Source organism: Maylandia zebra, linkage group LG3 (assembly GCF_041146795.1).
Source record: "Maylandia zebra isolate NMK-2024a linkage group LG3, Mzebra_GT3a, whole genome shotgun sequence".
Taxonomy (NCBI): domain Eukaryota; kingdom Metazoa; phylum Chordata; class Actinopteri; order Cichliformes; family Cichlidae; genus Maylandia; species Maylandia zebra.
In genome coordinates this window covers 7,040,001-7,065,734 of record NC_135169.1, presented here as the reverse complement: position 1 = coordinate 7,065,734, position 25,734 = coordinate 7,040,001, and the positions used below count along the sequence as shown (strand labels likewise).

At 42.7% G+C, this 25,734-nt stretch overlaps 1 protein-coding gene across 1 annotated transcript in view; it reads left to right on the top strand.

Moving 5' to 3' along the window:
* LOC106674966 (uncharacterized) overlaps positions 1-25,734 on the top strand; it is a gene marked incomplete at its 3' end in the record, with an annotated part of 56,582 nt that overhangs the window by 27,967 nt on the left and 2,881 nt on the right. The window contains exons 5-7 of the mRNA XM_076882094.1: positions 10,457-10,783; positions 13,667-13,999; positions 21,314-21,640. Coding sequence (XP_076738209.1) covers positions 10,457-10,783; positions 13,667-13,999; positions 21,314-21,640 — 987 coding nt within the window. The remainder of the gene's footprint in view (positions 1-10,456; positions 10,784-13,666; positions 14,000-21,313; positions 21,641-25,734) is intronic.

The following is a 25,734-nucleotide window of genomic DNA, read 5'->3' as shown; positions in this document are numbered from 1 at the left end:
GACAAAAGCTCACCTTTTAGGTTTAAGTCTCGCCCCACATGAGGATTTAAGTGTCATGGTCCCGGGTCAGTGATGCTGTATTTTGTGTTTGCCTGGAACTGTTAGTTATTTCTAGAATGAGCTTTAAGACAATCTATTTTTTTTTTTGAGTCTGTTAAATCCAGATGGTTCCGAGTTTGCCTTGTACTAAGTTCCACGCTTAGTTAAAGCCAGTTCCTTTTCGTGTCCAGTATCTTTCTCCCTCGCCCTCTTTCTCTCATTGTGTCTCCCTCTCTTGCTGTCTGTCTTCATTCTTGTCTCCTTAATCTTTTCTCTGTCTCCTCTCTGTCTTCCTTCTGTGTAGTCAGTCTCATCTGTGCTTGTTTCTCATGTCTTCCTGTGTCAGGTCCGTCTGTTTCCTGTTTTATTGTGATAGTCACTCTTCTTGTGTGCATCATGTTCAGTTTGTTTCCCGTCTCATCACTTATTTGATGATTATTTCCAGCAGCGTTTCCCAGGCGTGTCCTCTCTCCCTTGCTGTTTATATTGTCTGTGTCTCCCACTGTTCTTTGTCATCTCTCCAGCTGTGTTAGGGTCCCAGCTGTTTGATGTTTACCAGTTAAGTTCCCAGTGCCTTCTTAGTTACGTTGTTATTCTGTAAATCCAGCTATGAAGCTAAAACTCCACTCCTGCTTCCAAGTCTTGCTGTTTGGGTCCATTCCTGCTAATAATTTTTATAATCAGTACCTAAAGCTGTGAAAAAAATGTGTGTTTTATCTAAAAACAGGATAAATATTGTGTTACAATAAATCATCTGTATACCCATATTATTAAACATTAGGCTTTATCTAATATAAAAATGTCAGACATCTCTAAGTTAATCAAGAAAACTGTTTATTTATTTATTAAATTTAACCTTTTTAAAATTTATTTTAAGTTCATTGCTTTTAGTTTGCTGCTGGATGGATGACTAACTGGTGTCTTGCTCCACCCAATCTGATGTGGAGTGTAGCAGAGCCATTTCTGTGCTGCTCGGGTGAAGGAAACTCAAATAAGAATAAACTCCAAAAGACTTTGTCAGCGAGAAAGTTGACAAACTACTAGGCTGATAATTATGAAAGCCTTTTGGAAAGAAAAGATGAGCTGGGCCACAGACTAACGTGTTGGAGTCCCACAATTTAACAGAAGGCAGAAATCAGCAAACTGCTGCCTCACTTTGTTCACTGTGGATTTTATTCCACGGTCTGCTCGTCTGCAGGAACAAACATGCGGCCTGAGCAAACAGGCAGCGTCTGAAGCATTTCCCTGCATCTCTCAGATAATAAGGATGTTATCATCTGTCAACATCCTCATGCTCTGCTTTAAGGCATCAACTCCAGCAGTGGAGAGTTTGTGATACAGTTAGAAGCACAAACTAATGTGGTTCATATTGAAGGGGGTTCTTTGTAGCCCCCAGGACCCTGTCACAGATACTGTAGCACCTTAAACACTGCAAGGCTAACAAAGCAACAACAGAGGGGGAAATGCTCAGCCACCAGGCAAAGGTATCAGCACCTCACACAGCAGCTACAGACCAACTCTGTGTGCATCCAGTTACCATGAGCCGCTCCACTGCAGGCTCTAAATATTCAAGCCAGTTTGGGTGTTTTAATACTTTGTTGGTATGTTTTTTTTGTTGTTACTCTCTATGGTCATTTTATTAGGTACATTTTTAATGTCTCAGTGATAAAAATATTAAATCAACCAATCACATGACAGAGGCTCATCCCATTTAGGCATACAGTACTGTGCAAAAGTCTTGAGCTTCACCTTATTTCTGTGTATTTTACTTCCAAGGAGCCAGATGTGTTTCTGAAGGTCTTTCAGAGTTTGTTTGTGGACATTTGCTTTTTACTCTTTTTCAGTGCAGTAAAAAGCACATAAAAGGCAAGTCAGCAACAAATCAAAATGATACATGTAGACACTTTACTAGTAGCCTGTTGAACTTCTTTAATTAGATATTAATTATTAGATTAATTAGTTATACAGGTAACTACCAAATAAATCCCAATCTGAGAGCATGGAATAGTATTTTTAACAAGGAGAATTTAAAGACTTGGATAAAAACTTAGAGTTTTTATCTTTTTACATTATGGAAAGGATGTGTTTTATTGGAATCTGAAATAAGACAAGAAAAGATTGACATGTAAATCAAGTACACACAAACTAATAACTTAAACATTATTCCCCAGACTTTTACTATAAAGACCAGTAAAATGTCACCTTCACAAATTCACCCTGTGATACAATTAAAAGACCTGCTGCTTTATTACAAACCATTTAACCACTACTAGAATCCGTCTACCAGCTGACCTGTCAGGTGTGTATAAGAATACAGAAGTTTACAGTTACCCACTGTGTATTATGCAGTTACACACCACTCCCACTTTAAATAAGCATTAATTACTATTTATGCAGAACTTGCTTATTAACAATCCAGAGAACAACAAATTAGCGGTGCTGGCTCTACATTACAAATGTTCTAAACAACAGACTCATAGAAAATCCTCAGCATTTTCTGGCAGATGTTGAAGGACCTCAGTCGCCTCAAAAAATAGAGACGACTCTGGCCCTTCCTGTAAAGTGCTGTGGTGTTTTTAGCCCAGTCCAGTTTATTGTCAATGTGTACTCCAAGGTATTTATAGTCCTCCACAATGTCAACACTGACCCCCTGGATTGAAACAGGGGTCAAGTGTTTCCTGGTCTTCCTGAAGTCCACGATCAGTTCCTTGGTCTTTGCCACGTTGAGCTGCAGATGATTCTGTTCACACCACGTGACAAAGGAGTCAACCACAGCCCGGTACTCTGTCTCATCATCCCTGCTGATGCATCCAACCACCGCAGAGTCATCAGAAAACTTCTGAAGATGGAGGTCTCCGTGCAGTGGCTGAAGTCTGTGGTGTAGAGGGTGAAGAGGAAGGGGGAGAGGACAGTCCCCTGTGGTGCCCCTGTGTTGCTGATCACCTTGTCAGACACACACTGTGGGAGACGTACATATTGTGGTCTTCCTGTCAGGTAATCAACAATCCAGGACACCAGAGAAGCATCCACCTGCATCGCTGCTAACTTATCACCCAGGAGGGTCGGCCTGATGGTGTTGAAAGCACTGGAAAAGTCAAAAAACATGACCCTCACAGTGCTCGCCGGCTGGTCCAGATGGGTGTAGACACGATTGAGCAGGTAGATGATGGCGTCCTCAGTTCCGAGACGAGGCTGATAAGCGAACTGAAGGGGATCCAGATGTGGTCTGACAATGGGTCACAGCTGGTCCAGGATGAGCCTTTCCAGGGTCTTCATGATGTGGGAGGTCAGTGCCACGGGCCTGTAATCCTGGGGGCCACTGGGACGAGGCGTCTTTGGTACAGGGACGAGGCATGATGTCTTCCACATCACCGGGACCCTCTGCAGACTCAGACTCAGCATAAACAGTTTATGAAAGACTCCACACAGCTGGGGGGCACAGGTCTTGAGGACGAGGGGACTCACTCCGTCTGGTCCAGCAGACTTGCCTGAGTGAAGTCTCCTCATTTGCATCTCAACCTGGTATTGAGTGAAGGTGATGGGTGGGGGAGGGGTGTCAGGAATCTCACAGGAGGCAACATGTGAAGAGAGAGGCTGGCACAGTGGTGTGGCTCTGGATTCCAGGCTGACTGCAGGTGAGGTTGTGGGGGTGGGAGCAGACACTGTGGTGTGGAATCTATTGAAAAACAGATTCAACTCGTCGGCTCTATTCTCACCTCCCTCAGTTCCCCTGCTGTTGGTTGGCCTGAATCCAGTGATGGTCTTCATGCCCCTCCACACCTCTCTCATGCTGTTCTGCTGGAGTTTCCACTCCAGCTTCCTCCTGTAATTGTCCTTAGCCTCTCTGATCTTGTCCTTTAGTAACACCTGGACCTTCCTCACCTCCTCTTTGTTGCCCCCTCTGAAAGCCCTCTTCTTGTTGTTGAGGAGGGCTTTGATGTCCTTAGTCACCCACGGCTTGTTATTTGGGTAACAATGAACAGTCTGAGCTGGAACAATGGAGTCGGTGCAGAAAGTTATGTAGTCTGTGATACACTCAGTAAGCCCATTGATGTCCTCGGCGTGAGGCTCACAGAGTGTTTCCCAGTCGGTCACCTCGAAACAGCCCTGTAGTTCCGCTATTGCCTCCTCTGACCACCTCCTGACAGTCCTGGTGGTCACAGGTTCCCTCCTCACAATTGGCACATAGCGGGGGGTGAGGTGAATCAGGTTATGATCTGACCTACCAAGTGGGGGGAGGGAGGAGGAGCTGTATGCATCCTTGACGTTAGCATACAGTAAGTCTAAAGTTTTCTCTCCCCTGGTGGGACAGTCCACATATTGTCTGAATGTTGGTAGTGTATTGTCCAGTGATACATGGTTGAAGTCACCCGAGATCACAATAAAGGCACTCGGGTGCTGAGTCTGTAGCCGAGCTATGGCAGAGTGGATAGTGTCACATGCAGCTGTGGGGTTAGCAGAGGGGGGAACATAAACAGCCACCAAGATGACGTGAGAGAATTCCCTGGGTAAATAATACGGCCTGAGTCCTACAGCACATAGTTCAATGTCCGGGCAACAAATCCTTTCTTTGATTGTTATGTTGGCAGGGTTACACCACTGGTTGTTAACTAAAACAGCAAGCCCACCTCCTTTCCGCTTACTGCTAGCGATGCTGTCCCTGTCCACCCGAACAGTGTGGAAGCCTTCCACGGAAGCATTCTTGTCGGGAATGTCCTGGTGCATCCATGATTCAGTGAAACACTCTCGGTATTCCCTCTGACTCCGTACCAGTGCTGAGAGCTCGTCGATTTTATTCGATAACGATCGCACATTTCCTATTACGATAGACAGCAGACACGGTTTATACGACCACTGATCAAAGACCACAGATCACAGTGATTGCAGCCATTCCCCAACTCTCTGTGAATGGTACTCATGGCCACTGATCTGTGGTCTTTGATCAGTGGGTTTTGGTCAGTGGTCGTTGATCAATGGTCATGAGAATTTGCATAATTATGATTAAGGAACTGACCTCCCAGCCCATTGTTCCTTCAGTGGGCTGGTTTCAGTCATTATGCAAATGTACTGTTTATAAGATTGGGGAAACCTGCAGTCAGCTGAGACTGAAGAAGTCACCTGGATGATGATGAAACGTTTCTCCCACAAAACGCTACGTCCAGATGAACAGAATCAGCTTTTGGAGATTTACTTTCCTGGGTGATTGAGATGCATCAAGACGTTCTAAATGTATATTTTAAGAAGCTTAAAATTCAACAAAACATAAATTAAATTATGTACAAAGTGCAGAACTGTAAAATAATCTAAACATGGCTGAAAGATAAAATTTGTATGAAGGTTTTATGAAATATTATGAAATATTACTTCTCTCCTTCTGTTTCAGCCAATGACAACTTAGCCAACTTATATATGATGGAAACCAGTTTCAGTCTATGATATTTTAGTGATCTCTTAAAACAACCAGACAGACACAACTGTTTGACTCCCACATTGTTTAAAAAATCTATTAAGGTTTTTTCAATTGAACCTTCAAATACCGAGTAAATCAACGTATTCTTACCTAATATAGATCAGAGTGCAGGGCCGAGTGTCATGTTTCGGCTGTGTGCAGGCAGGAGAAGAGCCCAAACGCAAAACTAGGGCTGAGCGATATGGCCTAAAATCCATATCGCGATATAATTTGAAGCACGTGCGGTAACGATATATATCACGATATATTTTCTTCTTTATAACGTGTTTTCCACACTATAAGGCACACTTAAAATTCTTTAATTTTCTCAAAAATCGAGAGTGTACCTTATGTATGAATTCTGGTTGTGCTTACTGACCTCGAACCAATTTGGGCGCGCAGAAATCTGTTAAAAATGTTTTAGTACAACTTTGGTAAGCCGCACTGCTTGATGGATTGTCGGAGCATTACGGCTGCCATCTGAGTCCAAAACTCTATCCGCTTCAGGTCCCAAAGTCAAACGAACACTGAGTTAAAAACGGTCTAAATTCTTTCATCTTTAATAAAATCATCAGCGTTGCTGCTTTACCAGGTGCAACAATTAAGTTTAACATCCAGGCATCCATGAAAACAGAATTTATTACATTTAACGGAGTTAGAAGTTAACAGGAAGTTAGCTCGCTAGTTTCCACCTAAACATGACATACCATGTTCTGACTGAGAGATTTTTGAAACTAATTAAAACGTACAGCTCTGCTACCACTTCCAACATAAATGAAGACAGAAAACTAAACAGCAGTGGCGTTTGCAGGTTTACTGAAGTTGGACTACCTGGTGTATAATGTTGTGCTACGTGATTGCTACCGACACAGCTATGTTAGCATGACATTAGCACAGTGAAGCTGGAGGATGTACGCCAACTTTTCTTCCACTCGATAAAAGTTAACGTGAGGGATTCTGGTGGTCAGGGACAAATGCAATCGCATAGCAGGATGCTATACACGGGCCAAACTTCAGTCAGGAGAACAACTGAGATTATTCATCCACAATACGAGGTTAGTTATTAATATACCGCAACAACATGGGAATAGAACAGCTGCGAGAGAATTCAACACTAATGAATCAATGTTACGGAAGTGGAGGAAGCGCAGTTTTTGGCTTTCCCCATATTTCAAAAGTGCTTCATCTCTTTGCTATGACTGTCGCCCAGCATAATTTACAGATGATAATGGTTTTAGCCACTGCGATGCTTTCAACCAAAACAGGCGCAGCTTGATGATATCATCAACATGCGCTATCGCGATAGAGCGGTATACTCAAAATCTCTATCGTTGGCCAAATTTATATCGTTTCTATCGCCCACCCCTACGCAAAACTCACAACGCAGGAATTAAACTCAAAAAGCTGCTTTATTGCAGAATGGAACGAAAAATATAACACAACTAAACTGGGACATGGATAAACTGACACACAGGGAAACACAGCCATGAGGGAGATTATGAAACAGACAAAGAGAAACACAGGGCTTAAATACACTGAGGGATAACGAGGGAATGAGACACAGACGGAGAGCACAGCTGGGAGTAATCAGACTGGACGAGACAAGGGAAGCAAAACTAGAAACACTGACATGAGACACAGACCTTCAAAGTAAAACAGGAAACACACTGACATGTAAACTTAACAGCAACTGGGGAGACAGAACATAGGAACCTGAAACATGGTACAGAAAGGCACAGTAGACACAACATGGAACACAGGGAAGCCATATTTCAAGAACTAAACCTATGATAACCATAAATGAAACCTAGGGAAATTATAACTATAAAGATCAAAACAGCACAACCCACATGAACATAATGAACTCGCAGGGAAAGAGTAAAACTAAATACAGTGAACATAGAAACACAAGACCTCTTCAAAATAAAACAGGAAACATAAGACGCAAACATGACAACCTGAACTTGACAACATAAGACAGACATGAAACACATGAAGGGCAAGGGAGACTTAACAGGGGTTGGAAGACACATGGGTAATCTAATAACAAAGAACTATAACAACCTAGGCATGATAAAAAATGAACTTAGAAAAATTAAAGGGCTTAAACATAAACCATAAACATGAACATAAACTAAAACTCAAAACGCTGGGTCAAAAGACCCATGATTGTGACACCGAGTACTACTGCCAGCTACATATTTCAGTATAACTATAAATAGATCAATAGTCATTTATACTATCAAACAGTCGTTTGACTGTTCCATTCCAGTCGTCAGGTTTCATTAGTATCATAAGGTTAATTCAACATCTATTTAGCATTGAGATTTTAATCTTGATGATTCAGATGAAAAACCAATCAACGTCCTCTTACTGTCTGAGTTCATTTTAAAGAGACAGAGGATGGTGAGCACATCCAGGCCTGAATATGAACTTACCTCCATATTCCAAATCCAACATGGCAAAAATGAGCAGAGTCAAAGTCAAAAATCATAAATGTGTTTAGTGGGTCCACAGTGTTGGGCAGTGGTTGCTGTAATTTGTAACTTTGGACTCCCCAGAGTGACTCTTCAGATGATGTCTTCAGAGTTAAAGATGATTTACTTTTGTCAAAGAAATTCAAAGATAAACTCTGTTTTAGCACTCCGTGTCTCGCTAAACACAAACGTCCAGTCCTTTTACCCTCTCTCAGCTGCAGTAACAGGTATCCAGGGGGACTTTGGTCTCTTTCAATCCCAACTTTATTGACAAGAGCTTATTGACAGACTATTTCAGGCTTGCTTTAGTCCTCAGTCTACTCATCAGCAGTGTCAGGCTTTTACTCAAGAAAAGTCATGTATCACACATTACTTAATACTTTTCTTAAAAGTAGTGAAGTACATTACTAAATTACTCTGGGGAAGAAAGTAATTTGTTATACTACTTGTTACATGGGGTTACAGCCCCACACACCAACATAAACACCTATACTAATGAGGACACACACGATCTTTCTTTTAGTGTTTAGGTTAGGGCTGTCAGCATTAACGCAGATTAATCTGTCATCATGACATTAACATTTTTAATGTAATTAATCCATCTGGAGAGCAGAAAACATCCCTGAAATGTCTCTGTCAATACATTTTGGGCAGTTCGTCCAAAGTTTGTCCATTCTGCGCTCCAGAACGGTCAATTTCATTAAAAAATGTACATGTGATGCACAGCTGACAGCGTAGTCCATTCCACAGTCGCCTGGTGTCAAAGCTGTGGTAGCTGGACTCCATTTTGTCCCTGTAGTCCTTTCTGGCCTTTTTTATGGACTTTCGGAGGTCGTACCTGGCTGCTTTATATGCATCAGCATCCCCGGAGTTAAAGGCAGAGGTCCGCACAAACGTCTTTATTTACCCAGGGTTTCTGATTTGGATATATGCGGACAGTGGTTTTTGTGATGGTATCATCCATGCACTTTCCAATATATCCAATGACAGAGTCTGTGAGTTCATTGATGTTGCCATCAGCTGCATCCACAAATATCTGCCAGTCAGTTGTGTCAAAGCAGTCCTGCAGGACCTCCTCAGCCTCACTGTCCCGTTTGTAGATGACCCTGGAAGCTGGTTTTTTCTGTTTCAGTCTTTGTCTGTATGCAGGCAGCAGCAGTATGGAACAATGGTCTGCTTTACCAAAAGCTGGGCGGGGGAGGGGTTTGTAACACTCTTTGAATGGAGTGTAACAATGGTCCAGTGTTTGATCACCTCTTGTGGGGAAGGAGATGTGCTGATAGTATTTGGGGAGAACCTTCTTCATGTTGGCTCTGTTGAAGTCTCCCAGCACAATAAAAGCAGCTTCTGGATTTTTGTTCTCAAGTCCAGTAATGATGTTATACAGTTTGTCCATAGCAGTAGCTTTATCAGCGTGTGGGGGAATGTAAACAGCTGAGAGGAGAACTGAGCTGAACTCCCTCGGGAGGGAAAAAGGCCTGACTTTGATGGTCAGTAGCTCGAGGCTCTGAGAGCAGTAAGTTTTTAAGATACACACATCTTTAGCCCACAAGGAGTTAACCATAAAGCACACCCCTCCTCCCCTTTTCTTGCCTGAGTCCTTCGTTCGGTCTCCCCGGTAAACAGTGAATCCATCCGGCGTGATGGCGCAGTCGGGGACGCTGGGCTCCAGCCATGTCTCTGTAAAGGCCAGAACGCAGCAGTTCCTGATGTCTTGTTGGTGTTTAATCTGTGCACGCAGCTCGTCAAGTTTGTTGTCCAGAGACTGGAGATTCGCAAGTAGGATGCTGGGGAGAGGTGGCTTGCTGTTTCTCTGTCGCGTTCGGCACAAAACTCGCGTTTCCCCCTCTTTGTTTTCCCTCGACGACGCACAAGTAAATAAAGGAAACGAAGAGCTTAGACGAGTTAAAAACTGAAAATAATAAAGTAATTTAATGTTTTTACATTTTAGGCCTTTGGCTTGTAAGCTCAGAAGTCACACTTACCATATGATACCCACACAAACAAGAGTCTCAATCAGCTTTCACAACACACAGGAAACAACCTTTAAATGACTTTTTCATATATCAGATAAACTTGACTGATAATTATTACCTGATGAATCATATGTGAACAAAAACAGCTGAAAGAGTGTAACAGACACAGGCTTTTCTGTTTTCTATTAACAGATATTAAATAACACTTTCTTCATTTTCATTCTGTCATTTATAGTGATTTAAGAATTGTATTATTAAAGTCATTTTTTAAAATCATTTCTTGTTTTTCTGTTGTGTATTTGTGAAGGCAGCTTCTGTGTCAGTACTTGAGTCCACAACAAATTCCCCTGAGGCGACAATAAAGTATATCGTATCATTTATCCTCAAATGTTTATTTCTATTTTATTTCAATCTTTGTTTCCACTGACTTCTTAACTTTGGGTAACATGAGGCTACTTTGATGTTAAATTTCAGTCAGAGAAAATGAGCTCAGTGCTGCTTTGTTGTCCTCTCAGTCCCAAAGGTGGAGGTGAATTCAGGGGTGGAGTCTGTCCAGCTGCCCTGTAAAGCCACACTTCACCTGCCTGAAGACGTCAGAGTGGAGTGGACGAACAGAAAAAACAGGAAGGTCCACGTGTATGAGGATAACTGTGATCAGCCTGAAGAACAGCACCAGGTTTACAGAGACCGAACAAAGATGAATGAAGACCTGCTGAAAACTGGAGACCTCAGTCTGACCCTGAAATACCCCACAGGCTGGGACGCAGACACCTACACCTGCACCGTCTACAGCAGGAGGGAGAAAATCCTGATGAAGAACAGAGTGCAGCTCTATGTCAGAGGTCAGTGATGTAGAACTGAGAGGGAACATGTATCAGCTACACACTTGATTTACTTTTGACTCTTTGACTCTTGTAAAACTATCAGAACAGAAACCCAACAGGCTTTACAACCCGGTTTGGTTCAACAGTCGGAAACAAGAAAACACAAAATGTCTTCGTGCTCTCTTATAACTCATGTAAGATACAGAATGAGCTTCAAATGCATGAGTCCAGAGATGAAGTAAGAAATTAGAGTATTTACTGATGTAATCAGAGTATTATTGAAGTAATGGTGAGCTGTATGCACAGGTGATGAATCCAACCAAGCAGACAGATGAGAAGAAAGTAAAACCCAGGAAAAGGAAATGACGACCATTTATGATTTCTTCAGAATCATGTTAAACTGTGATGGTTAAAAAAAATAGATTCTGTGTGTGTTAGGTCTTTTATCACATACTACTTTTAACACAGTTTGAAAAGAACATTGTCTTCGCGGCAGGTGCTTCCTGTCGCCACCGGACGCCCGCTTATCTCAGAACATCAGCAGCATGTCTTAAGGCACACTGTCACTTGTGCAGACACAATTTTGCAGTTGCAAGCTGATGATTAAACTTTCACCTCTAAATGAGTTTACTTACAGTGTATGTGCAGTGTTGGGAAGGTTACTTTTAAAATGTATTCCACTACAGATTACAGAATACATGCCCCAAAATGTATTCTGTAACGTATTCCGTTACGTTACTCAATGACAGTAACGTATTCTGAATACTTTGGATTACTTAATATATTATTATGCTGAATGTATTATTGCTGTGATTTATTACTATTACTGAAGGTCCGCGGCTCCGAACTGTAGTAAAGGGACCTCTGACTAATACGGCGGGGTCCCTGTCGGCTCGTAGCTGAAAAATAGCTTTACTTTGTTGTCTGGGTCAATTTTTCTTGCGAGAGACAGAGAGAGGCGTTGAAAGGCTGCTCCAACAGAACTTACTGTTTCGGAGGAAAACACGAACACGGTGTACAGTCGAGTCTTAATAGCATACTTACAACTGGGCTCGTCAGGCACTCTTCTTGGCTGCAGTGGTTATTATTATATTTACATGCTTCCAGCTCCCGTTTTTCCTCGATGACAGCTTGTACCTTTCCACTCCCCTTTTTCTCCCTCCTCGCGCTCACAGACCCATAACGTGTATGGCAGTCCATTCTCCCTGCAACACGGACTACACTGCCCATGATGCTACATTCTTTAGAGCTATGCTTGTAGCATTCTGCCTGTTAGCTTAGCACAACAACAACAACAACGAAAAGGCGCTCTCTCACCCAGGAAACACGCAGAGAGAGAGCGTCACCCTGTAACCATGGCAACCGTAACGCTGCCGCCTGGAACAACAGAACGTAGCTGTCAAACAAAACCCAAACAGTCCTGACCCGCGACAAAATGAAACAGGAAAGTACCGCAGTGTAATCCATTTATTTCAACAAAGTAACTGTATTCTGAATACCACCTTTTTAAACGGTAACTGTAACGGAATACAGTTACTCATATTTTGTATTTTAAATACGTAACGGCGGTACATGTATTCCGTTACTCCCCAACACTGTGTATGTGTGTGTGTGTCTCGACCTCACACGAACTCTGTCTTGTGAGAAGAGAGGCCAATTCTCATGTGCATAATAACCTAACTAAAACTATATATATGTAATAGGTTGAACAAATGTTTTAATCAGGAACCACTACTAAAAGCTTAATCAAAAGATATAAATGAATAAAAGATAATAATGAATAACCTGGTTATTCAAATAGCATCATCCAAACAGCTCCTCAAAATAACTTGCACTTAGACTCTGCTTTAGTTTCCCTTTCTGCAAAGCATGCAGTTTCCTGTCTATTTTGGCACAGAGTCTACTCAGAGTTAGGCCTTTCTTTTATAATGCAATGTAATCTGCATATAAACATTTAAGATTATAAAAAGCATTCAACAGTTTAAAGTGGTTATAACTGGACCTGTAATAAAGGTTAACATGATACCAGTATGTTTAAACATCTGAATGCAATATCAATACATTTAAAATTATGTGATCTCCACACTATCGTTATGTTTTGTTTTTTAGCCATTCACAGGTCAACTTACTGGAATGTTTCAGATCATTGTCCTGCTGCCTGATGCTCTTAAGCTTCAGGGCATTAACTGATGTCCGGATGTTCTCCTTCAGGATGTTTTGTTAGAGGGCAGAGGTCATGGTTCAGTTACAGCAAGTCATCCTGAATGAAAGCAGTCCCCACCATCACACCACCACCATGTCTGACTGTTGCTGTGATGTTCTCTTTATGAAATGCTGTTAGTTTGATGCAGATGTAACGGGACTCAAACCTGTGTTCTTCTGTGACCTCCTGGATGAGTCATCGATCTTCTCTTGAACTAATCTGTTTCTGAGGTTTCTCCATGTGTGGATAAAGGTCCTCACTGTGACTCACTGGAGTCCCAAAGCCATAGAAATGTCTCTGTAAGCCTTTCCACACTGACAGACATCACTGACTTTGTTTCTCGGCTGTTTCTTTAGATCGTGTCATGATGTGCTGCTGTTTGAGATTCACTCTGTCTATTTAAGCGATTTCTTGATTCAGCCGGTCTGTCAGGGGATGTGGCAGTGAAGTGTGGTTCATCACAGTTAATTCAGAATATTTCACACAGGACCAGCTAGCTTTGGATAGCTTTTTTCTTTAATAAATGAAAATAAATGAAATCCACTGTTCTCTCAGAATAGCAAAAAAAAAATACATTATAACAATTAAATATGATTAAGTGGAACATCATGTTCATTATAATAAAAAGGTTTTTCAAAACAATTTCCCACCATAAATCTCAAAAAGTCTTCCTATCTCTCTCTCTCTCGCTGTCTCAGTTCCCCAGGTGGAGGTAGATTCAGGGGTGGAGTCAGTCCAGCTGCTTTGCAAAGCCGCAGTTCACCTGCCCAAAGATGTTAAAGTGGAGTGGAAGGATAATTGCTACTACAAAAGAAAGGTCCACGTGTATGAGAACGGCTCTGACCAGCCTGAAAAACAGGATCAGGTTTACAGAGACCGAACGAAGATGAATGAAGACCTGCTGAAAACTGGAGACCTCAGTCTGACCCTGAAACAGCCCACAGAGAGAGACAACAGGACCTACACCTGCACCGTCTACAGCAGGTGGAAAAGGATTCTGATGGAGAGAAAGGTGCAGCTGAAAGTCAGAGGTCAGTGCTGTAGATACAGGTCAAAGGTCAGAGGTCATGCAGGAGTTTATTCTCTAAAAGCTTTTAGTTTGAATCTATTTTCAGTTCATTCAAATAAAATAAATTCTTTGATGTTTTGATCTAAAAGCCAAAAATGTCAGGCGGAGCAACTGTGTGTTTAAATGAACTAAGAAGGCCATTAAAATGATCCTAACTTCAAAATAAAAGCCTCTGGCATGATGTGAGTTTGGATCAAATCAATAGTTTTGTTAGTTTAGTCCAAATCAGTGTAAATGTATAAATATCAATAGTTTTAAAGCTGCTGAGATCATTCAAACACTTTGATCCAGTCATTTGGATGTTGTCACATGTCAGGGTGGAGCAGCCATAAATACGAGGCTTTTATTGTGAAAATGCTGAGTGTGATGATCCAGAGGAGCCCATGGGGTGTTTGTGGCTGGATGCAAAGGTTTGTAGCTCTCCTTGTAAAGAGAAACAGCTTGAAGCTACAGAGGAGCGTCTGCAGAAGAAGACAGGGGAAAGAGGAAGAAGCTGAGGCCGCTGGAGAAAAGACAGGAAAAGGAAATCAGCTTCATTTGTTCATCAAATAATGATTTCAGATTATTAAAAAGAAACCACAGCTCCCAGAATCTTAGTGAATATAAATGGTTATAAACTAATGGAAGAAGAAGCATTAAAATACAAAGGAGGAGTTCTGGAGGAGGTTTTGTAACTCATTGTGGAGAAACTGAAAGTTTCCAAACTAGGAATCCAAACTATCAGCACCAGGAAAAGATCAGGTTTGTTATATCAGGATAAATCGTCACTAAAAACACTTTATTTGAATCATATAACAGAGTTTGGGAGCGTGGGAAACTTTAACAGAGCAGATAAAACTAAAACAATGTTTTTTACAAGGAAAAGAGATTAAATCTCATCCTTTTATCTCTGTTTGATGAAGGGATGTGAGAAGAATCAGAAAACACCCGGAGTTAAACTATCTGAGTTAGACTTTAGTCAGACAGTGTTGGTTCGGGATGGGAATCGAGAAACGATCCTTGTTCGGTTCTTTCACTCTCACTACGATCAGCTGATTTCAGTTCATGTGTCAGAGGAAAATAGTGGCAGAGTCTCCACTTACTTTTATTTATTTAAATACCTCCAACATACACAAACATTTGACCACCCAGCATGTAATTTATTTGCATGAATGTCTTTGATATGCTGCTTTGAGATGGTGATGAATCTCAGAGTGGAGCCAATGAGAATCGATAAGAAATCAAATCAATAAATTGTTTTCAATTCTCATCCCTCGGTTTGATATTATTGACAAAGAAGAACAGGGAGAGAGCTTTGACTTTAAACTCACACACAGAACAAACACTGATCACACAGTTATGTTCAAATCTGTACAGATGCATCAAAACACAGCATTCATTGTTAAAGCAGGAAAATGATCAATGATGGTATCAGTGTACACAGGAGAGATGGCTGGAAACATTTAGATGAGTCATGTGATCAGACTCGGGTTCATCTTTGGTCAGTTTACAGCACAGGTGTTCAGACAGGAAACTGTCAGAAATATCAAGGAGACTGATTGTAAACCTCTGAAACATGGACATTAATCTGGATCTTATTAATATACTGAACAAGAATTCAGAGACATCAGGACATGTTCCATTTTCTAACACACTGGTCGAGCTTACACTTCAGACCCTGAGAGAGACACTTTACCTGGATGTTGTGGGTAAGACAACCTTCTGATTTAGCTGCTTTCATCTGTGTCAGCAGGTCACTGAGCTCTCAGCTTCACAGGATCTTTGACCTTTACAAGTTTGTGAGTCTGTCAGAGAGAGATCTCTAAACGATCTCTGGAGAGCCAAAACACTCCTTCAAACAGTCCCAGACTTTCTTTGATCCAACTTCAGGATGACTGACTTGTGCCATCTTTATTCTTCTCACATGTGGTGCTGAGTCCTGTCTCAGCCACTTAGGACGGAGTTTCACTTCACTGATTCTTTCTGAACGGACGATTTCTGTTCTCAGTCAAACTTTGTGAGACATTAATGAGATCCCCTCGTGCCAAATGTAATATCAGCCACGTGAGCACTTCCATCTAGTGGCTGATGAGTAATGGCATGATTGGAAGACTGTTCCTGTATGCTGTGTGGTGGGTGAGGTGCTGAGTGGGGATAAATCACAGTCTGGTTCTTGAGGTGGTCCTGACCTTGAAATGCTCTCATTCATTCCTCGGTGTGAACAGGCAGCTTCTGCAGGTGTGGTGCTAAAGCTTCATCTGGGTGGAGTCACAGGTGTTAGCTGGTGAACAGCTGAGTCTGTAGGTTCTATATCTGGTGCTGCACTCTCTGCTGGTTGTAGCTGCTGCTCTACACAGTGCTGTGTCCTCTCAGCATCCTCCTCAAACATGGTTTTCTGTTCTGGTTACACACTTTACTGCAAACTGTACAAAATTTAAAACCTGAAAGTGTAAATAAAGATGGAGATGTTGTGATTGTTGCTTTGAGGAGAGTTCATGACTTTCATGACTTTGGACATTGAGGGGAAGATGTTATCAGAACGAGCGTTTAATCGGCTCAAAGCTGAGTGTTTAGAGTCGAGCTCCACGTTTCTTCTCATCAGTTCATTTATTTGCAAACAAGTTTCCTGTACTTACGTGTAATTTGCAGCAACAAGTCAGGTTTCTGCAGGAAACAGTGAAACAAGAACCCTGTACTTGCTGGGCTGTGGGCCGTATCGTGGAGTCTTAATCTGGTTGAACTTCAGGTATTTTATAGGAAAGATGCAAATTGTCTGTGAATCATTTTCAGTATCGTAGCAGCCGAAGTCATTACTGAGTAAGTTCTGCTTCAGTCATTTTCTGCACACTGGACGTTTCACTGTTTCACTGTTCAGCTGTCTTTACATGTTACCTATAAAATGAACACAGTGATAAACACACTGATACTTTGATCCGTACGATCAAACTGTGGAGAGCACAGGCATCATGTGAGCTTATAAACATGGAGACGAGCTGTTCATTCAACTTGAAACAGAAGAACATGAAACAATCCATCAGCATCCACAACAACACTCACACTCAGAACAAGTTTCTTTTCTGTTCACTTTGTAAAATGTCTTTTACTTTGTGAGCAAGAGTCCAAAAACTTGCTCAGACTGTCAGCAGATTTTCACAGAGTCGTCCCAACTAGTAGAAAAGCACCAAAGCTTTCAGCTTCTCCAGTGATCTCCACCTGTGCAGACACACATGGAGGTTTCCAGCACTCATTAATACATGTGGCCTCTTACTGTTAGGACCAATAATTCATTTAGGTTTGATGAACGTCGGCCTGAATCCACCTCCCACCACCAGGAGCTGAATAAGCAGTTATAGATGTAAATAAATCTGCTTCTTTATCATCTGAGACCCAAAAAGTGGAACGTACAGAGCTAAAATCATGTGTTTGATTTTTGGCTTTTACAAACAAGCCATTACTACCACACTTCCTGGCCACTTCATTAGGTCCACCTTGTTAGTAATGGGCTGGAGCCCTTTTTCCTTCAGAGCTGCTTCATTCTTTGTAGTACAGTTTTAACAAGGACACATTTTCACCATGGTAACATGATAGTGTTACACAGTTACTGCACACGTGTCATCTCCACATCATGATGCAAATATCCACTTCCACCACAGCCACAGCTGCTCTATTGGATCCAGACTTGGTGGATTTGAATCCAGTGAAGTGATTTTCATGTTTGAAGAACTGCTTTGAGATGATGTCAGATTTGCTTCTCCTGCTAGAAACATCCACACCAACCAGGTATTTTCACACAGAGCTGCTGCTCACTGGACAGCTTCTCTTCTTTGGACCATTGTCAGTGAACCCTGGAGGAGGCTGTGGTCAAATCCCAGCACATCAGAAGAACCGTGATGCTGCGACTACAGACACAATCATTTTGTCCTCTTTAATGGTTTCGTAGATTCCCAGTAGCTCGACACAAAGGCTGCTTTCAGTGCTCCACATAATATGAACCAGTAAGCAGCTGTGTGGATAGTATATGGTTCAGACTGGGACTGTGGTCAGATAGGACGAAGAGCGCTTTCATTAAAATGACATCATCTGAGTGGAAAATACTCACGTGACTCAGATGTGTAACAGGAAGTGTGGACTGTGATGTCATCAGACAGAAACAGTCATTCAGTAATAAAGTGATTTAATATTCAACAACAGGAAAATAACATCAGACATGTTTGGTTTCATTCAGTGTTGCAGCTTCAGCTCATTAAGGCTAAAGTTCACTTTTTAAACTGTAAACTTAATAAAAGCAAACTGAAAGTATTGTAACATTTAGAACAAACACATGTTTGTATATAAACTGAGCCCAGCAGGAGAAGCTGAACACATCCACAGCTGTGAGGGACACTGGTGCTGTGACTGATTAAACACATCAAACACATCTGTGGACTCAATCTGTCAGTATTATTTGTCATATTTGAAACAGCTTAAAAACAGTGCTGTGTTAGAGCTGTGCTGTCATGTCTGATTGTATTTAAGGTCCAATCATGTACTTGTGTATTTGTAACTAAGCAACCACGTGGGCGGAGCTTCAGCTCTGAACATTTTAGAGCATCAGCTGATAAAAACACTGAGACAGGAAGGATTTGAAGTCTTCTACGCTCTTTATTCTTGCTTGTGCAGAGTTTGTGGCTGCAAAGCGACCGTCAACAACAACTGCTTCCTCTGCTGACAGGAAGTGACATCATCCCACCTGAGGCTTTGATTCAAACAATAAAAGAACTAAACTGCTGAGTAGAGCAAAGATGGGTTTACTAAAACAGAGGATCAGATGTCAGGTCAGGTAATGTCTTCATTTAATCCAGTAACAAACCAAAGGTTCCAGGTTTGAGCTTCTTGAAGTCCTGTTATTAAGTCTGTTCATCATTTTCATCCATTTGATAACTTCTACCAATAACAACCAATTATTTTCAAGCTGAGAGATTTAGTGTGAAAACCAGAAGCAGGAAATGATGCTGTGCAGTATATTTGTGGAAAACAATGATGAGGCTAAAGTCAAGATCACACACACGTAAAAATAAACACAACATTTGTGTGTAAACACAGCAGGTGGAACATTTATTTGATGCTTTAGCTGCTACTTGTGATACTAAATGTTTGCAGTCGTGCTTCATGGTTACTGAACGTAAAACAACACAAACCCTGCTGATTGTTGGTTTGTGTGTTATTTGTGTTGTGTTCAGGTGACTATAGAAAGACTAATGACACAAATATTATGGATGGACACGTTTCCTGGGCTGCTTCAGGTTTTCCATACAAACACTTGATGTTTGGTAGTTCCAGGTCCAACATGGTGCATGGATATATCCAGCGTCCCTCTTCTGCACGTTTGCTGTTCATCAGTCTCAGCCTTCCTCTCTGTCTTTGTCCTGTAGACTCCTCAGCCTGAGCTGTCCCTGTCACCCACTCATTTCCATCCTTTCTATTCTGCTCACTTGTTCAAATCTTCTACTCTGCCACCTCCAGGTCGCCTCCTGTCGTTGTGTCATGTCTCCATCATCACAGCCTCACTAGGCTGTAAAGCTTCATGTTGACTGTAGCTGCTGTCCTCCTGTCACAGATCACAGCTGATACATGTGTGCACCCACTCCATCCTGCTATACTGTCACTTCACCTCTTTGGGACTTTGCTGCTTTGTATGGAGGACTTCATGTCTTTAAACTGATCCACCATCACCACCTCCACTCCTTCATCTTCACTGTCGTGTCTCCAGCTTCTTCACACACACTCTGCTCTTCAGAGCATACCTCCACCTGTCCAGGCTCTCTTCCACCCACCTGCTTCCTGCTCTCACTACAGATCACAATGTCCTCAGCAAACAGAGCTGCTGAGACTCCTGCCTGAGCTCATCTGCCAGCCTGTCCATCAGCACTGCTAACAAGAAGGGCTCAGAGTGGATTTCTGATGTAATCCCAGCCCCAGCAGGAACCCATCTTTCCCTGCTGCTGCAAACCTTCCCACTGTCTCTCTGTCCTCATACATGTACTGCACCAACCATTGTTTGCATGCACACAGAAACAGTGCAGCTCCTCCTGACCTTCTCTGCACATCTGAAGTGCTTGTTCTTGTCATGAAGCTGCTGCTCACACGTCACTCTTCCAGCTTCTCAACACACTCTTTCCATGTCAGCACATTTCCACCTCTATCTGTCATCACACTAACCTGCTGTAATCCTTTCAGCTGGAGCTTCTTTGTAGACACGTCCCTACATTGCAGCCTGATTACAATGCAGACAGTCGGCTACAGTGTGGCTGGATTTCCTTTCTTAGCGTGCTTTGCTATAAAATAGCCAACAAGGCCTCACGTGACATCAGTCAGTGAGAGTTTCACTGCTGCAGCAGCTCTGTTCACTCACACTTATTAATATTAATGCTCATTACAAATGTTACTGCAGCTGATGCACAAATCTTTGTCTGTGTTAATAAAGTTGGATCAGTTCAAACAGTTTGTTGCTCTGCACTTGAAAGCAGCAGTTTTTCTAATGCACCACCTTCATGTTTCCTTCATATTTGAATCCCCCTGTAGATGCTGACAGGTAACCATGTCACACAGAGCTCAAGCCTTTGAATCCAGCTGTGACTGTTGATTTTCTATTGAATGGACTTTTTCAAATCCAGCTGTAGGCCTGTGTTTGTGAGCTCATTAACAGCTGTTTGTTTAGAGAGACGTGGTCCTCACAGGACAGCCACTACAAACATATGATTTTATAGAATATGATGCATTACTGCAGATTCAACACAATAGAAAGGATTTGAAATGAGCTCAGCCTTAAACATGTGCAGCAGTAATATTGATCCACAGACACTGATGGGAACATTTTTCTGCACAATAAGTACTTTGACTTTTCATACTTTATGTACAATTTGCCAGTACTGCAGTTTTGTGTGTAGTGAGGTGTTTTCATGGTGTTTTCTTGGTGCTTTTACTAAAGGAAGGCTTCTATCAAATTCTTCCACATGTTGTCAAACTGAGCTGTGTGATGAAGTGAGTGTGACAGAAACACTCAGACTGTGTTTCTCTGCTTCATCAAGTCAAATCTGGTCCTCAGAGACTGAATAAAGTCCTGTCCCACTAACAGCAGCTCCAACAGTCTGTTCACTGCTTTCTTCCTGTCAGTCTTCATCTTTCTGCTGCGTCTCCTCTTCACACTGACCACTTTCTATCTAACAGTGAGCTCCCAGTGAAGCAGCAGCATTCAGCCTGTTAGAGTCAACACAAATGTCTCCATCCAAGCTCATGTTGTGCTTTGTTGTCCTCTCAGTCCCCCAGGTGGAGGTGGATTCAGGGGTGGAGTCTGTGCAGCTGCCCTTCAACACCACACTTCACCTGCCTGAAGACGCTAAAGTGGAGTGGATGGTCAATGTTGATGATAAGGTCCACGTGTATGAGAACGGCTCTGACCAGCCTGAAGAACAGCACCAGGTTTACAGAGACCGAACGAAGATGAATGAAGACCTGCTGAAAACTGGAGACCTCAGTCTGACCCTGAAACACCCCACAGACTGGGACAACTGGACCTACACCTGCACCGTCTACAGCAGGGAGGGAAACATCCTGCTGAAGAGAAAGGTGGAGCTGAAAGTCAGAGGTCAGTGCTGTAGATACAGGGCAAAGGTCAGAGGTCATGCAGGAGTTTATTCTCTAAAAGCTTTTAGTTTGAATCTATTTTCAGTTCATTCAAATAAAATAAATTCTTTGATGTTTTGATCTAAAAGCCCAAAATGTCAGGCGGAGCAACTGTGTGTTTAAATGAACTAAGAAGAGCATTAAAATGATCCTACCTTCAAAATAAAAGCCTCTGGCATGATGTGAGTTTGGATCAAATCAATAGTTTTGTTAGTTTAGTCCAAATCAGTGTAAATGTATAAATATCAATAGTTTTAAAGCTGCTGAGATCATTCAAACACTTTGATCCAGTCATTTGGATGTTGTCACATGTCAGGGTGGAGCAGCCATAAATACGAGGCTTTTATTGTGAAAATGCTGAGTGTGATGATCCAGAGGAGCCCATGGGGTGTTTGTGGCTGGATGCAAAGGTTTGTAGCTCTCCTTGTAAAGAGAAACAGCTTGAAGCTACAGAGGAGCGTCTGCAGAAGAAGACAGGGGAAAGAGGAAGAAGCTGAGGCCGCTGGAGAAAAGACAGGAAAAGGAAATCAGCTTCATTTGTTGGAGGCCGTTTGTTCATCACACTGAAATATTCCCACTTTAGAGACAGGAAACAAAGTGAAGTGTGGATTGATGTTTGTCTCCATGATTTGGGCCCTGGAGTCATTTCTTCATCTCCCACTTTAAGACATATTAATGTCAGCCTCACACGTCCCACAGTGGACACATTTCTATTTCTAGATGATATTTGGAGGATGGTCATGTGTTTCTCTGCTGTCACAGCTCTTTGTGATATTTGAGCGCAGCTGTAATGTTTGTGTGGTTAAAGCCACCAGACTCCACTGACAAAAACTCTCATTTTAGCCGGAGAACACGGGGCTGCTGTGGGACTTTGTGTTTGCAAAGGTTTCTATTGGAGGCATGTTTGCCTTTATTATATAGGTGCAGAGAGTAGACAGGAAAGTGGGGAGAGAGTGAGGGACACACAGGCACCTGTAGTAAGCCCCGCCTTCAGCCCACCTGCTCAGCCAGGTGAGCTATAGCGCTGCTTTAACATGTTGGTGTGATTGAGAGTGAATGAAAGTGAGTGATGGAGGCAGCAGGAAACTAACAGGCTGTTTGTTCTGAGAGGTCACATGACTGTTGTTCTCAGCAGAGTCTGATGATTTGATGAGACCATGAGAGCGGCTTCAGTTCCTCATCAGAAAGAGTCTGACAGAAGCTCCTCCCTCTGTACCCCAGTAGACTTCTATTAGACTGCTCCAGATTCCTGAGAGTTCACACAGAAAACTTTACAAACAGCCAAAGAAAAACTATTGAAAAGCTTCAAGATCACAAAGAGCTCTTTCACAGCACATATGAGCCATTAAGAAGTGCACATTTGTGTTTCCCACAGTCCATCATCCAATAATATCAAAGGACAAACTGTGAGGTAAAAAGCCTTCAGCTCTTTTTGAAGGAAGCAAAAAGACTTTGGTCCTGAGAGATGGTTCAAAACACAACTCAGACCTACCAAAGTATTATTTGTGCCAAACACATGAAGCCTTCAACTTTGTATGTGTCCAGTCAGTGTGGCAATAGAAGTCACTGTGAGGATTTTCAATGTGCTGTCAAAGAGCATCCAAACAATCAGGTGAGGATGAAGAGAATTAGTGTGGATGGACAGAAAATCCATATCCAGTGTGATTTAGGAGCAGCTCATATATAATGAGTGAAATGAAAGAAGAGCACAAACAGGAAGAACATGAGTGAGCAGACATTTTGGAGCTGCTGATCCACACAGGGCTGGATGGAAGGAGTGGGAGTCCATGATGGCTCAAAGTCTCTGATCTAACTGTTCCTGAGCCTCTCCCCCTGCCTCCTCTTTGGATCTTCTCCTCCTCTTCTTCCTTATCTGCCTCCTCCACCACTGCTCTCTCCTCCCTCATCTCCTCCTCAGCTGAACTGAAGTCAGGGCTGTAACATGAGGAAACGTGCAGAAATGACTGAGTCAGCATGTTGTTGAAGTGAGTTGAGTGATGGTGAGCAGATTAGATGTGCGAGCCTCCCTGTAGAGAAAAGCAGATCTTCTCCAGAGTTTCCCACCTCATGTTTTCCTGTGTCACAGCTGATTGTCACATCCTGGCTGTCACTAAATGAGTGGTCCAAAGGTGGAAGGAGGAGCACAGTTAGATTGTTCACCTCCTAACCTGTGAAATCAATCAGCTGAATGAAAAACACTGTGATCCTATGAGCTGCTATCAGGGCTGCTCCATTCTCAGGATTCTCATCTGGATGACTGAAGCAGATTATTGATGAAGTCAGCAAACAGCTTTCAAAATGGCTCTTTTTCCAGGGGAACTCCCTGAAATGTAAATCTCATTGGAATGAAGAAGAAGTCCAAAGGCGTGGTTAGGCCCAGACTTGTGGCTGTTTTCAATGTAAAGCCCATGTTGCAGGCAGCTGCTGCTCCTTACTGGCCCACAGCCTCCACTGATGGATGTGTCAGCTCACTTGTACTGTAGCCACGGGGAGAGCGATGGTGAAGCTGACAACCAGAGGTGTAGCGCTATTTGTTGAAGTAGCCCAGCTGTGCCATGGAAGCACAAGTTTCCAGAGATGATTGGACTGTGAGCAGAAATGATCCATGTTGGACTGAATTGAAGAACAGATCATAAAGTCCTCTGTGTGCCCAGCCCGTCTGTCTGAGCATCTTCATCAGTGTGCAGCTGATCTACAGCTAATGTGCTGATTGATGAGCAGCCTGTTCATGGTGATGATGAGAAACAGATTGGATTCAAAGCACAAATGAGTGAAAAAGGAGCAGCAGCCATGATAGAGCGAGTCCTCTGCTGACAGAAATAGTGGAGTGAAGGATTTGTGCAGCGTTTCTCTGTGAAAACAGCTGATTCAGATCAATGAGAGGAGGATGAAGGAGAAGCAGCATGTTTCTGATAGAAGCATCACTGCTGTGCTACAAACTGCTGGGACTGTGTGTGTGTGACGGCTCAGCTGGAGGCAGGATTGGTCCAGAGGAGAGCTGCTTTATTCCAGACTAACTCTTCTAGAAAGCTGACATCTGTGTGGAACAGCTGACCTGCACCATGTGGAAAAGAACAGCAACATGATTCAGCGTCAGATCCCGACACATCCACGGATTCATCCCGTTACAGGAACTGTGCCACACGTGGCCTCTGTTTGTTCTGCATTGATGCTGCAGGGATTTCTTCAAGTCACTATAATATAGTGTCAGATGGACACATGAAGCTAACACGGCACATCTTTGTGAGTCTGCAGCATGTTGACACACATGTCAGTGTTGTACAGATCTGAGAGCAGCACAAACAAACTCCATCAAAGTGATTTGTGCTGTTGCAGAGCTGTGTGACTGCATTTGTCTTCATTATGGACACATTTCTACAAATGGGACTAAACATGTGACCCTCTGCACATCCATGGCTCAACAGTGCACCCATTGGCTGGATGCAGCTTGTATTGTGGCTCCTCCCCCTTAGCTTCAGGTCAGTTTAGCTGTGTTTCCTCCAAATCCCAGAATTCCTGAGGAGCAGGAATATGTGGGGCTGGGCTCTAAACACTCAGGGTGAGGACTGAGTGAAGAGCTACAGGACAAAGTTTCAGCGCTGCGCTCACAGCTTTGAGACGTCCAATCAGCAACTGGTCCTGATAACATCTCCCCTCTCATTCCACATACATGAAGACTGCTAGAAGCAGCTATCAGCCACATCAGGCTCACATCATGCTTGCTATTAAACATGCTGCAGTCTGCAGTAAACTCCCTGCCACAAAGCTTTGAGTCTCCTCCAAATGCACCTGTAACAAGGTCACCTGCAGAAATAACTGTGTCCACGGGCAGAGTCACCAACACTCTGCACCAGAGCTAAACCTGCTTTGGAGCTAAAAAGCTGCTGTCAGGGTTTCCTGCAGAGCTTCAAATGTGGAGACTGAAAGCTGTGGACAGTTTCTGTGGCTGGATTATTTCATATGTGTTTGTTTCACTTTCAAAGGAAAGTGTTGGAATAAATCAGGTGTGTGACGCACACTTTACTGCAGATTGTTCTCAATGTAACACAAAAAGCA